Source organism: Numenius arquata, chromosome 7 (genome assembly GCF_964106895.1).
Source record: "Numenius arquata chromosome 7, bNumArq3.hap1.1, whole genome shotgun sequence".
Lineage (NCBI taxonomy): Eukaryota > Metazoa > Chordata > Aves > Charadriiformes > Scolopacidae > Numenius > Numenius arquata.
In genome coordinates this window covers 19792348-19805724 of record NC_133582.1, presented here as the reverse complement: position 1 = coordinate 19805724, position 13377 = coordinate 19792348, and the positions used below count along the sequence as shown (strand labels likewise).

Genomic DNA, 13377 nt, shown 5'->3' with positions numbered 1-13377 from the left:
AAGGAGGAAGCCTTTATGTTTTGAGTATTTCTGGCAAGTTGAGGAGGTTCTAAATGTGGCACTTGGGCGACTGCAGATCGGCTGCAGAGAATCAGAGGTGGATGGCTGGAGAAGAAGAGGAGAACTCACAGCAGAGAATAACATGTGTAAATATGTTCACAAGCATGCCTAGGTTTGTCTTAGTCCTGACCGATCATCCCTCGTGTACCCTGGAACTGCCGACCCCCATGGAATCATCCCTGAGGCTGACAGCTTTCCCCGGGCACTGTTCTCTGCAGCGTCTGGCTTGGTTGCCTGGGCTTGAACATCCTATTGATGGCACGGCTACGCTCAAGTGACCTATTTCTCCATGGCCAGCCATGCCCGAAGTGGCACTGCATCTTTCTGCCCTCATTCCGCAGGGATCTTTGCTGGTTTTTGAGAATCAAATGGCTCCTCTGTAAAAGGAGGCATTAACACAAATAAAAGAAAGGCACGTGTTGAGGGTTTTTTTCCTTCTTTTTTCTTTCAAGGTGTGATAGGCCCTGAAGTGTGGGAAGATGTGACAGATAAACTCCTCCTTTTGCCTGAAGGGGTATACATGGGTCGATTGCAAGGCATGATGTCATTTTACGGCTAAAATAATCTAGTGAGTAGTTGCTCCCACCCTTCTGAGTACCTCCACTCGTGTATCCTTACTGCTTCCCGTGTGCCCACTCTAGCACTTGGTCAACCTTATGGCAGGCTCGTTCAGGGAGCTGGACCAGGAAAATACTAAAGGTAAATAAATACTGAAGGGGGAATCTACAGTCGCCTGACCCCAGTGTGAGACAGCGCTGCAGGAAGCATCCGTGCTGGTGTCAGGCGGGTGTGGAATACCTGGAGTCAAACAGGCTGGCTTTTCAGTCAGCTGATGGATAGTGGAAAAATCTCCCAGCAGTGTCTTGCTGCGCTACTGCTGATGTCATCAGGAAGTATATAGTTAATCCTCAGACTTACTCTAAAGGCCAAGGCAGATTAAGAGAGAAGATCAGGAAAAAGTGACATTAATTCCACTGGACAGTGTAGCTTCCACCAATTAGTGGACTGGCATACAGGGTGAAATGGGTCCATGATAACGACTGGAGAGGTAGTAGGAGACTATCTCAGACTTGCTGAGGAAGGGCAGTGCAAGTAGTGTGAAGGAAAAGTCTTGCTGGCTCTTTATTGATTAAAATACCTGAAGTAGACTTAGCAAATGAAAGTAGAAAAGCAAATGATGCTTCTCAAAAGCTCAGCTTCCTAGTATGTTAAGAGACTGGTGGTGTAGTATTCAGACAAGAAACGTTCTTGAATCGTCCTGGAGTCAGATCTGAGATTCCTTATAAGGTATTCTTATGTTTTTAATGTCTGCTTTACTCCTTTTGTAGTGTAGTTTCCAGATGTTTTGGAAAGCTGCAACTTTTTCAAATGTTTCAGAATAAATAAGACTTTTTTTAAAAAAGTCTGTATTTCTCTAAAAGATGGTATCTTCTTTCCTGAATGCCTGCTCTACAGCAAAGCAATTTAAACCTTTTGGCAATTCTGAACCTTTGGAGATGTTCTTACAGTTGAGAATTAATGCTTTGTATAAAAGTTCAGTGAATAGCACTGATCAAAGGCCCTATGTTTCTGTGGGTAATAAGAAAAGGAAGTGGGAGTATAGTGACCCAGCTATAAGCACTAAAGGGCATTAAAAATACCATTACTTAAAACTTCATCGCTTTTGCTAGAGACTTTACGGAAAGCAAAGCTAACAGTTGTCATCTTAATTTCTTTCTGTTTACATCATCATCTGAAATACCAAACTGATTGAACAAGGGCTTTTGTGTGGTTGTAGAATTATTGTAATGTGAAGTTTTACATCAGAAGTGATTGTAGTTGAGAAGATGAAAACAAAAGAAGTACTGGTTTTGACTGGAAGTATCCTAGTTAGTGTTGATGATGTACAGTGTGAAGGAATTTTATTTTTATTTTTTTTGAACTACTGCTCTTTCTTTTTAAATTCCAGAGTACTGTCCTTGCTGCTTATATTGAATAGGTGTGAGTGGAAGCTGACGAGCTGAGATTGGGGAAAAGTTGTGCCTTGTGACATGTGCATTGGAAGTTTGTAAGGAAAGTCTCCTAATGACAAGTGAAGCCAGAATTTTGTCCTTTTAACCAAAACGTAACAATATGGGAAGTCACTTACATGATGTGTATATTTCTGTTAGCACACGCTAAAACTGTAGTGTGGAGGCTCTGGTCTCTCGTATGTCCATATTAAAGTACATCCTGTTGTGTGTGTAATGCACATCTTTGAAAAATGATCAAAAAAGTTCTATCTTTGTTATATTGAGCAAAATGTTTCAGTGAAATTTTTTTTTTTTGGTCTCTGTCTCACCGTTTATTTTAGTGTCAAAGGTATCTTTAGATCTGATATCTGATTACAAGGAGGAGACAAATTATAGCCATGTTTGAAAAAAGTAAGACTGCTAGACTCCTTTATTTGATCTGCTTTGGTAAGTGTGGGAACTGCTTAAAACCATTTAGTATTTTTTGACTTGTTCTAGCAGCTGTGATTACTTCACTTTTCCCCATGCATAGAGGAGATTGAATTAACTCCTTAAACAGAAAGAGAGGGGGCAAAGGTAATTCTGTAAGAAAAATGTTGGAATGACAAACAGTTTGGAGAAAAACTGACTTGATCATAGTTTTGAATGCTGATAAAGCTAAGCTGCAAGAAGGGCTGAGACATAGATGATAATTAGCTCTTTTTTTTGATTGGAGAAGGATTCAGCTGGTCACCTACAAGTGTACAGCTTTTTAACAGACTCTAGGAGCTGACTGTGTGTCCTGAGGGCTTGCTGTTTGAAGTTTATATTAACTTTAAGTTTAACTTAATGTGTTTATTTTCCTAGACGTTCCCCTCTTCATATTCTAAGTGATAAACTTTCCAAGTTTAAAAGGTAGCCTTCTCCTCTGCAATTACTATGTGGAAGTGAATGGAAACTAAGAATATCATTTTGTGTTTCTACGGGGTGAATAGTGCATTGAGTCCGAAGACAAAGAGGCAAGCCAGCGTAGCAGGCATGAGGTAATATATGTAGTCTGTGTGCCAAACGTGAAATAAGAAACATCTGCAGCTTGTATTTTGAAGTTCTGTTTTATGCAAATACTCTATCTGGAAGCGGAAAACTCACAGGAGTGCCATCAACAACTGGACTGAATTCCTGTTCTTGCTCCTGTCAGTGATGAAATGAAAGCAAATCTCTTTCTTTCCTGACAAGGGTAGGAATTTCATATTTGCGTTGATATTAAATAACTACAGCTAAATGCTGTCTGTTTAAAAATTATAAAGTGTTATGAATTTTAGTTCTTGTTTTACGTGTTTTCTAGACTAGAAATCAGGGATACCAAGTCCATTAGTACATACTGTGTCAGCCTAGGGATTTTGCTACCTTTTTAGCTAGCCGAATGCTGTATTGAACACAGCTTTCTGCTAGTTGAACAGATTTTGTTGTCCATGGTGAAGCCAGCAAAGATTTATGCTTATCTTGCTCCAGTTTAGAATCTGCCTTAATGTGGAATTTGGCAGTAGGGGTAAACCTCGCTACTAGCTAGTTGATGCTAGGCATCAGAAGTGTGCTTCTACATTCCCACTCCTTCCTTGGCACTGCTTCTAGCCTGACCCCTTGCTGAGCCAGCTTAGGAAATCAAATTAGCAGATAACCTTTTTTGTGAGTGGGGACAGTTTGTTCCTGAACCACTTTCTGTGGTGTCTGGAGCGGCAGGGCTTGTGCTGGGGAAGCAACAGTGAGTGTGTGTCTGGGAAAGGTGACCAGCCTTTGTGTAGCAGCTGACCACTAGATCTGATTAGCTCTAATGTCAAACAGCATTCTCGGCTCAAGCCCATTTTAGCCGGTGGCATAAGCTGGCCAGCTGGACTCCTTGGTGGAAAGTCAGAGCTGGACACCTCTTACTTTCTATGGACTCTGGTGCGAGGGGTTGAGAGAGAGTGACCTACCTGATTATGTCTTTAGAGAATCTTGCTGTGGCAGTTAAAGCTCATTTGTCAAATTAAACATATTTATTCTTCTTAGTTTCCATTCCTTCTTCTAGATTGCATACTTGCCTGCATGAGAAACCTTGTAACTTCTTGTTGTATGGTGCCATACACATTTGTAAAGTCATAAAAAATTGTAACTGGTGAAAGTTCACGCTGAAATATTGTTTTGTATAGAAGACAAAGGTTTTATAGCTATAATTATCTATGATGAAAGAATGTACATTTAGCCACTTCTGTGGGGAAAAAGAAACCCCAAACGGTTTAACTTTTATTAAGGAATTCCAGAGGCAAAAGAAGCTGGAGGTTTGGTGACACAATCTACTTAAAATTTAGCGCTCTCAAGAAATTGGAGCACAAGTTTATATTCCTTAAAATATGACCCTAGTCAGCTTCTTCTAATTGATACTGCCAATTTGGTGTATGTTTACTGTGAGGATTGTATTTTGAGGATTTTCTTCTTTGGGTTTCTCTCTTCTGCTTTCATTTTTCTCCTTTACTATTTTATGTTGTCTTTTGCTCACTCTGGTAAGTGAATTCTTTTGCACATGAATAGTACAGAGGACAGGCATGGGCCTTTGTATGCCAGGCAGTATGTTATAAAGCTGTACAAGTAAAAATGCCAGTAAAAAAGTCTCCCCCTCAATATTCTGCTTAAGCTCTTGCATTCCTGCTTTTCTTTCCATGCTTCCCTCTATATCTGTACATTTTTATCTTTCTTCATACTTAGGATTGCTCTAATCAGTTTCCAACTGAAAAACTAGGAGAACTTAGTTAAATAGCTTGCAGGCTCTGTCAAGAAAGCACACTAATAAAGGATATGAGTCCTCAGGATGAATCATACTTTAGCTATCTGACATTGTAAAGTGCTTTTGAGAAACTGAAATATAAAAATTCAGTAGTTAGGGCTGTCATTTCATCCCACTTTGCCCTGCTCCTTTTTGCACTCAGATTAAGCTGTATCATCCACCTACTCTCAGCTGAATTCATGTGGGAGGAGGGATAGGACCTTCTGGTACTTCAGTCCATGGCCAGCTGGTAGAGCTGTGGGCTTCTGCCACCTCCAGAGTGTTTGTTAAAAGGGTCCTGAAACTGTCATCTGGCCACCTTCCCTGAAGGCTTTAGAAACCCTCTTCTACCAGAGTATTGCTCATCTCAGAAGACAAGAGGATGCTTTGTAGATGTGGAACTTGTTTTGGATATTTGTATTAATAAAGGTTGCAAATTGTTCTGCAGAAGGATCATAGAGATGTAGTGCCCCTGGCAAATACTTGTCTAGCTGTCAGGGTTGGGATGCTAGTTTTTTAATACTATTTTCAAGAATATGTATTTATTGTGTCAGGATATTGGATTGAATCCAGTTTATCTTTTGCTTCACCTTTGATTGAAGGAGGCTGTTCTTGCACCATTATAAGACTAACAGATTTTTTTTTTTTTAAACTATATAAATATGTTCAAGTATGACATCTGCTCGTGTCTACTTTTCGAAAAGGTTTTCTTTTTGCCATTTTAAGTTCCCCTGCCTTTATTTCCTTCTCTCATTATTTGTGTCGTCTTTCATCAGTTGAAAAAGAGAATAGAATAACTGTCGGCAAAGAATTGTCATGCATGAAACGTGCACTGAAGTGAGATTTTCTTCAGTCTTTTAGCAATAATGTTCTCGCAACTATGATCAGTAAACATAAACATTTTCCAGCTGAAGTTAAGTTTATTCCTACAATATGGCAAACAGTTCACTGAGAGACCATTTGTGGGTTTGTCTGTAGACTTTTCCTTTTGATGTGCGGTTTCTTGGCTCTATGGGACAGGGAGAAAGCACAGAAGAGGCTCCAAAACCTTGAAGGATTCATTGAGAATGAGGGGGGGGAAGTTGCAGCTGGGCTATGTTCAGCAGTGTCAGGGGGCTGTATGAGTAGGTGTGCAGGAACCGGGTTGAAGGTGGGTTGACTTATTTCAAAATACTACTGCATGATCTTCCAGAATAAATAGCAGGGTTTTGCTCAAAGTTGTTGATGATGAGGGTGAACTGAATAACTTTGGCAGTGTTTTGGGCTGAAATGCTGACTCTTTCCTTGAAAGAGCTTCAGGCAGGCTTCAGTGCCATTGTGTCATGACATATTATTGTACAGCTTGGTCTTACCTGTGATGGCTAGATTGAGCTTTGCATAGTTGTCAGTTTTGATAGTACTGTAGTGAGATCTCCCCTTCAGAATCCTTTGGCTGTATAAATTTGCACTGGCTGTCGTGGGTGATTCACTTCTGCCCACAATCTATGTCACAGTCATGGTGTGAAATAGAAAAGTCAGTATCCTTAAGTGAGCATGTATTTGCTGTGAAACCCAGTAAAGTCTTATGCTGTTGCTTTTCATTCAGCATCTAGGAAAAATAACAGTATCATAGCTGTCACTTAAAATTAAACTTTTTACATTCAAGCATGTTAGAGGTATTTTAGGAACCAAATAAAAAGACAGTGGTGTTACTATTTTGTGTATGTAGATCATGTGGGATCTGTGCATGCCACTGAAATTAGAAGTGGTAATGATCCAGAATTAACTAGGTGCCACCTTGCCAGCAGTAGCTAACAGCATTCTGTAATACACAGAAAAAGATACACGTTTTTGGAGTGAAATTTCAACAACTGATCTCTTTCAATAAATAATCTACTTCCTGCAGTTCATATACTTAGTTGTTAACTGATCTAAGTGCCTAGGCTGGGAACACAGCGCTATGTTGGTATATGTAACTGACCAAATTCAAGGATGCAGTCAACTGTTTGTATAAACAAGCTCTGTCTGAGATTTGTTTGGGATCTTGGCTGTATTTTATTTGTTATGTTGTTGGAAATCGTAGCCAGGTAGGATGATACTACTTGTCTTTCTCTGCCATTAAATCATACGAAACTTAGATTTTCCTGACCCAGTTAGGAATGGTCATAGTCAGATGGTAATGATCAATTTAACAGCACAAACACCTATTAGAAATTTTTGTTTGCTTCTCTCGCTCCACGCTGTATTTTGGGCAGATGGACAGTAGCTGTTGATGGGCAGGTTTGAGAGGAGAGCAGCAGGGTAAAGCAGGTGTGGGGATGCCTGGGCGTCTTCTGCCCCTCTTAAACTTGGTTCCTTTAGTATCGGCAGTTTGCTGTGTGAAAGAGCCTTCATTTACAGAGAGCTGTTGAAAAGGAGATGGGGAGCATAGAACAGGGTGCATGGCGATTGGTGATTCTTCAGGACTTGCTCCGAAGGTCAGTTTCAAATAAGGAAACCAGTAAAGGAATTTTAAAATATTGACTTGGACTAATGAGGTCTATAGGGTCTTATTTTCTCGCTTATACTTCCTTGCTGGAGCTTCCCTCAATGATGGGGATGGGGTCTGCTGTCTGGCACTTTGAATTAGGTACACATGACTTACTGTTGAGACTTTTACTGAGTCCATCTCTCCTATCTTGTTTCCCTTTTCTTGGACAGTTACGGGAGTGGGTTCAATTAGCTTTAAAAAGCTGTTTTTCATGTAGACTGTTAATTTTCATAATGGCCTTCTATTGTGCAGAATCACCATTAGGTCAGCAAAGTAAAGCAATGATGCGGATGCACCACGAAACATTAAAAAGTGTAGACTTCTGGAATACGTCATTAGCTATCTTAATTAAAAAAAAAAAAAAGCGCTACATGTTTAGTGTCAAGCAAAGAGAGTTTCTTGAAGTGATCACCTGCAAGCATGTTCTGTTGGCATGTCTGACAGGTCAAAAAGAACACACTGTTTTCCTATTCAAATTCTAAAACAATTCTCTTTCTTGGGATGTATCCCTTTTGAATCCAGAGGCTGCTCCTGAACAGTAGAAGCTCAGTGAGTGAGAAAATGAGAGCGTTCCCCCCCCGTCTCAGCCTCGCTCCGTGCCTCCGTGTAGGGGAAGAAGCGTGATGCTGGTGGCGGCAGCGTGGGCGCTCTCCTGCTGCACGCAGCCAGCTGTGCTTTGCGAGGGGTGGTGAGAGGCAGCGCCTGAGTGAAGAGACCCTTCTGGAGCCCGGAGCACAGAGCAGAGAGACTGGAGTATTTCCCTGGAGAGCCAGATGGGGTCTGGCAGGCCTTTGCTGAGCCAAGGCTAATAAACCCTTGCTGGCCTCATGCTGATCTGTGTGTAGCTATGCATGTGTGCACTTACCTCTTTCAGGCCTACCAGCTTAAGGATCAGGCTTTATGTGGAAACGCTGTCCTGCCCCTGGATGCAAAGGTGCTACAGGAAGTGTTGTGTTCATTTTGTGTTGTGCCAGCAAGTCCTCCTGGACCTACGCTTTAGCACCACACTCGGGGCTTGGTGTGTTCCCAGGCTGTCTGCACATAGGTCTAAAATTCAGAGTAGGTTATAGTAGGGTGTTTTGTGATGTTTTTTATTTCTTCACCTGAAAGTACCTGTAGACACGCTGATGGGAATGAGTGTCTGCCCCTCAGTGCGGTACCCCTTTTTGTAGTCTCGTTGCACTGTAGCGTTGCATCTTTTGTGATATGTTGCAGCAAGCACAGTTCTGGATCATGAGAGACTCTGATGAGCTGTTTGGAGAATCTTTGGTGCACTGAGGGTGGGTAAATGCTGGAACAGGCTGCCTGGAGAGGTTGTGGAATCTCTGTCCCTGGAGGTGTTTGAGACTCAGCTGGATGTGACCCTGAGCAGCTTGATTTAATTAGCTTTGCTTAGGGCTGGGGGTTGGACTAGATGACCTCTCAATGTCCTTTCCTACCAAAGTTACTCTTTTGTTTTGTGGTATTTTTAGCTTTTATTACTGAAACTTCCACCAAAGTGAAAATTATCCCTCCCTTTGGGGGTCTGTGTATGGATGGCTATAGGTCCATGTATTGAACACTTGTCCAGCCAAGAGGTCTAAAGAGTTTGACGCTTAAAGCTGTGTTGATTTAATGTGCAGTAGGTGGAAGCATTAGCTGCTGTGTTTCCTTTAACACTTGTTTAATGCCATAAAAGCTGAAATGTCACCAAAGAACTGTATTGTGGAGAACAGCATAATAAAGGGTAAATGGAACTAAATTTCTTCTTCTAAAAATGTATTTTAAGTGTCTTCTAAATCAGAACTGTCTCTGGCTTAATTAGCTTGGGCTCCCATAAGTCAACTTTATTCTTGCTGGAATAGCGAGATGCAGCTGGAGAAGCATGAAGTGGAACTCCTGTGGAAAGTAGACCTATTTAGAGGGAGGGACGGGAAAAATTACTGCTCCCAAATCAGCCAGAGCATTTAGTGAAAAATGTGCTGGGTAGTAGGGGAGGAAGAAGCGTCCCAGTTTCCCACTAGCTGTACGGGAAACTGTCACATTTCCGTACATGAGATGATGACACAGAGAGAATGCTATGAAGAGTGACACCTGGAGTGGTATTTGCTTAGGATCTTGGCTGGGACCTCCTTACAGGGTGTGACTGGTGAGCCACAGGTGAGACACCGGCAGTCAAGTTCATGTCTGGTTCCTCTGATCTTCTGTTCTGCTGCCTCACTCTTGGACTTGAAAGCTACTCAATGGAATAATTAAGAGTTGAGAGGCTTTTGGGGAGGAAAAGAAAGTTTAAGGAAGAGAAGGAAATACACTGCACAAGGTATGGATAAAGTAGAATGAAGGGGAAGGGGAATGGAGTGATTCTGAAGACTGTGAGGAAAGGTACAGAAATGTGTTAAAGGGAAAAAGAGGCAGTAACCTCAAAGAAGAATGAAGTTGAGACAAATGAGACAGACAGGCATATCTAAGACCTCAAAGAACCTACTTACAGAAAGTCGACTGCCTTAGATGTCATGTTACAGTAAAATAGTGCATACAGTAAGGAAGCATGTACTGTATCCCTTGGTTTACAAGTGGCTTGGTGAGCAGCTGTTACCGCTCTGGCTAGTAGGTCTAGTGGTTTGGCTGCTATATGGGGAGTTTGTATGTATTCATATATGTGTGTGTGGGGGGGGTTATTTATATATACAGATATGTATTCATTTTTACATCCTTTTCTAAACTATTTGATTTACTGGGAACCAAGTACAGCTGGAAATCACAATGATCTACAGATGTCATTGCAGAGGCAAATTGCTGGTATGACTTTGGATGGACACTGCTGAAAATGTTTAAATGACCTAAAAATAACCACATGTAGCATAAGAGACATTGTATGTGAACTGATACTTCTTCATGAGTCATTTCCTGCAGAAAGTGTTATGCAAAGCTAACTGCTAGAGGGGGTGTATGTATGTGATTATACATAAAAATCAAGAGCAGGCTGTGCTTTTTTCCAAGGTTCTTCATGTGGCTCTGCTGGTTTGGAGTGCGAACATGCTGATCAGTATTCTGCTTTTAAACAATGCTTGGATTTAGATATTGGCTATTGGAAATTGCAGTGGTCCTCTGGGGTTATACTCTGTGGTGTATTTTCCCTTAAGACTGACTATTAAGTTGGCCAGACATTGTCAAAAATTACTTGAACAGAGGAACTATTTGCTGCTCTGAATTGGGATATAAAAGGTAGTATTTTAATGATTATATAAATAAAAAAAAATTAAAATAACCAAAATGAAACAAACCACTAGGTGGATAGATGTCTCACAAAGACAGCTTGTGTGCAGCTACTATATGCCTGCCTGAGTTGGTAGTCTATCTTTTGATAACTGAAAACTACTGATAACAGTGAAAAATAATTAATTACTTTAGATATCAGTGTTAAGATTTCATTGATGGCTTTATTTTATGACCTAGGTCGTGTGGTTTGTGCCTGGTTGGAAATGACTGTATTTAACTGGCCAAGTCTTCAACTGGTTTCTGTCCTAAAATTCAGTCATCTCTCTTGACTGTGTTTAAATGCTTGCAATGCCAAGTTCTGCTCTGAGTTGAGAATCAGTTCTAGTATAGGAATTGTATGATAAATGTCCTGTTAAAGTTAGTGCAAGGACAGTTTAAGGGTCATGTTTTTAAATAGTAAAAATGTATTTACTGTTTGGGAAGTTTCCACCTAGTAGAAGTATTTTAATACAAAAATACCCCAAAACATCGGCGCAGAGTCTGGCTCAAACCTGAGTTTGCAGTTTGCATCTTGACTGGTATTTTGTTGTTGAATTCTGTACTGTATCTGTAATGACAGACTTCTGGCTTCCTTCTTTGTAGGCTCAGATTATTCCTCAGTGGGATGGTTACCTGGTGCTGAGTCCCTGTGGCAGCACACAGCCATTTCAGCAAGCAGTCAGAGCAATCCTGTCAGAAGACACAGTATAGCTTCCGACAGCGGGGACACTGGGATCGGTACCTCCTGTTCTGATAGTGTGGAAGGTGAGTTGACACGGTTCCGTTTTGGATGTTTCTGAGGCAGAAGCAATCCAAAATGTTTTGAAGGTATGTTTCCCAAAATAACGGTACTTTTCCAAAGCTGTTTAGCGCGTGCAGTTCGTTGTTTTCCTGGCTGGACCGAGTAATTGTTTTGGTGGGATTTAATTAATTTACTTCTGCATGAGTTGTGTGCATTAACTTGCGTTTCTGCCACAAAGCCAGTACTTGTGTTAGATCTTTTGATAATTGCAGTTACAAGAAGTGCCAGATTTATACAGAGAAGCAATATCCCGTACTACAGCACTTGATAAAGGAGTGGTAAAAGCAGAAAAACTTTTGAGGGAGTTGATGAAAAGCCAAGGCTCGTTGGTATTCACTCTGTGTCAGCAAAGAGAGCTTACTCTTTGGGGCTGGGAGGAAAATGGGGCACGTTGTCTTCTCATTTCTTTCTTCTGGTGGGAAATATGTTTACATTTTATTGCATGCCATTTGACACGTAGTCAAAGATCTTTAAGGAAAATCAACACTATCTAAAGATTGTTAATACTTAGTTCAGACCAAATCATGATTACTGAAAGTTGATCTTATCAGGGAGGGGTTCAGCCTCTGTGGTAGCAGTATCTCCCTAACACTGGCACCTTCCCTATGGAATGTGTCACTGCAATTAAGCCTCAGTGAGGGAGAGACTAGGCAGTTTTCTGCTTGCACAGCCTTATTTCCCAGTAAGATTTTTCAAGGCTAAGGTAACGACAGCAGGACTGTGATGTACTTTTCTCCAGCGCCTTTCTGCCTGGTAGATTTTTCAAAAGGGGTAGCTGAAATGAGGAAGAACAGGAAGAATTAGTAGAAATGAAGTAAGGAATCCTGAATGAATGTAAGAGACAATTCTCTACAGGGGGGCTGAGCATTCCTGAGGAGAGGTCCGAATGCCTCAGTTAAGTCTGTGAGGCCTCTTTGCACATGAGGAAATCCTTTCCACCCTCTTCCTGTTGTATCTGTCAGTTGGAAAGGAGTAGCTTTCTGCTTACTTTCATTTCTAAACATTTATTGGCTTTGGCAAAATAAAGGTTTTTCTCAAATACTCACATTCTTGGGTGTAAAACTAAAAGTGTAAATGGTTGTTAATGCAGAAGTCTTATTGCTGCCTTTTTTTTTAAAGGGATGTAGGGGGAATAAAGCTTTCTCATGGTGTACGTATCTAGATTTACCATCAGTCTCACCCAAGTGTTGCACCATAGTATTTTAAGACGCAGCACTTGAATTAAAAACATGCTCTCCCCTCCCTTTGAGGGCTTCTCCATTTGAGGAGTGGGAGGGAGGAGAGGAAATGAAACAGCACCTCCTCATCAGATGTCCTCCTGGCTAAAGAGGAGAACAGAACAACTGTTTTCTTGGGGGTGTGGGGGATGATGGCACACTGATACAATCACAAGTTTGATAGGCATTTGTTACCAGTTAACTAATAACTCTGTCCATTTGCATGCTTTTAATAGATCATTGTTAAGAGCTGCTTTTGGGGTTTCTAAATCTAAAATAAAGAGGGGAAAAGTTGGAACAACGGCTATTGCCAGAGGCACAAACTTCATGAACTGCTTAACAATGGTCAGTTCTACTGTATCCTTAATGTTATCAATTTTCTGCCACCTTGTTTGAAAAACTTTCAGTAGCAGAAAATAAAATGTTAAATTAAAAAGGAGGGAAACCTAAATGTAAAATTAATGGAAGGAGTTAATGGAAGGAGGGAGCATATGACGGGTTTGGAAACTGAATGTATACATAGGTTTTTATTGGAAAGTGCTGTTACCTATGATACCTAGTTATCTGCATCTCTGCAGAGGGCTGCTCCCTCGCCACATCCACGAAAAGAGTATCATTGTGATCTGTGAGGCTGCCAGGCCAGACTGGTAATTGCAGACTTGATGCTGGCCATCTGCTCTCAATGTGGTGCTTGGGAAGAAGCCCTTGGGGATTTTGCAGAGGGGAATTTTTTTCACAAGTCAGCAGATCATTACAATTTTTAACAATGTTCAGAGAATGAA

The 13377-nt window shown here is 41.0% G+C and overlaps 1 protein-coding gene across 1 annotated transcript in view; it reads left to right on the top strand.

The window, feature by feature from the left end:
* The window catches only part of CEP85L (centrosomal protein 85L), a 148071-nt gene that overhangs the window by 36955 nt on the left and 97739 nt on the right, over positions 1-13377 (top strand). The window contains exon 2 of the mRNA XM_074150099.1: positions 11180-11341. Within this exon, the coding sequence (XP_074006200.1) occupies positions 11180-11341 (162 nt within the window). The remainder of the gene's footprint in view (positions 1-11179; positions 11342-13377) is intronic.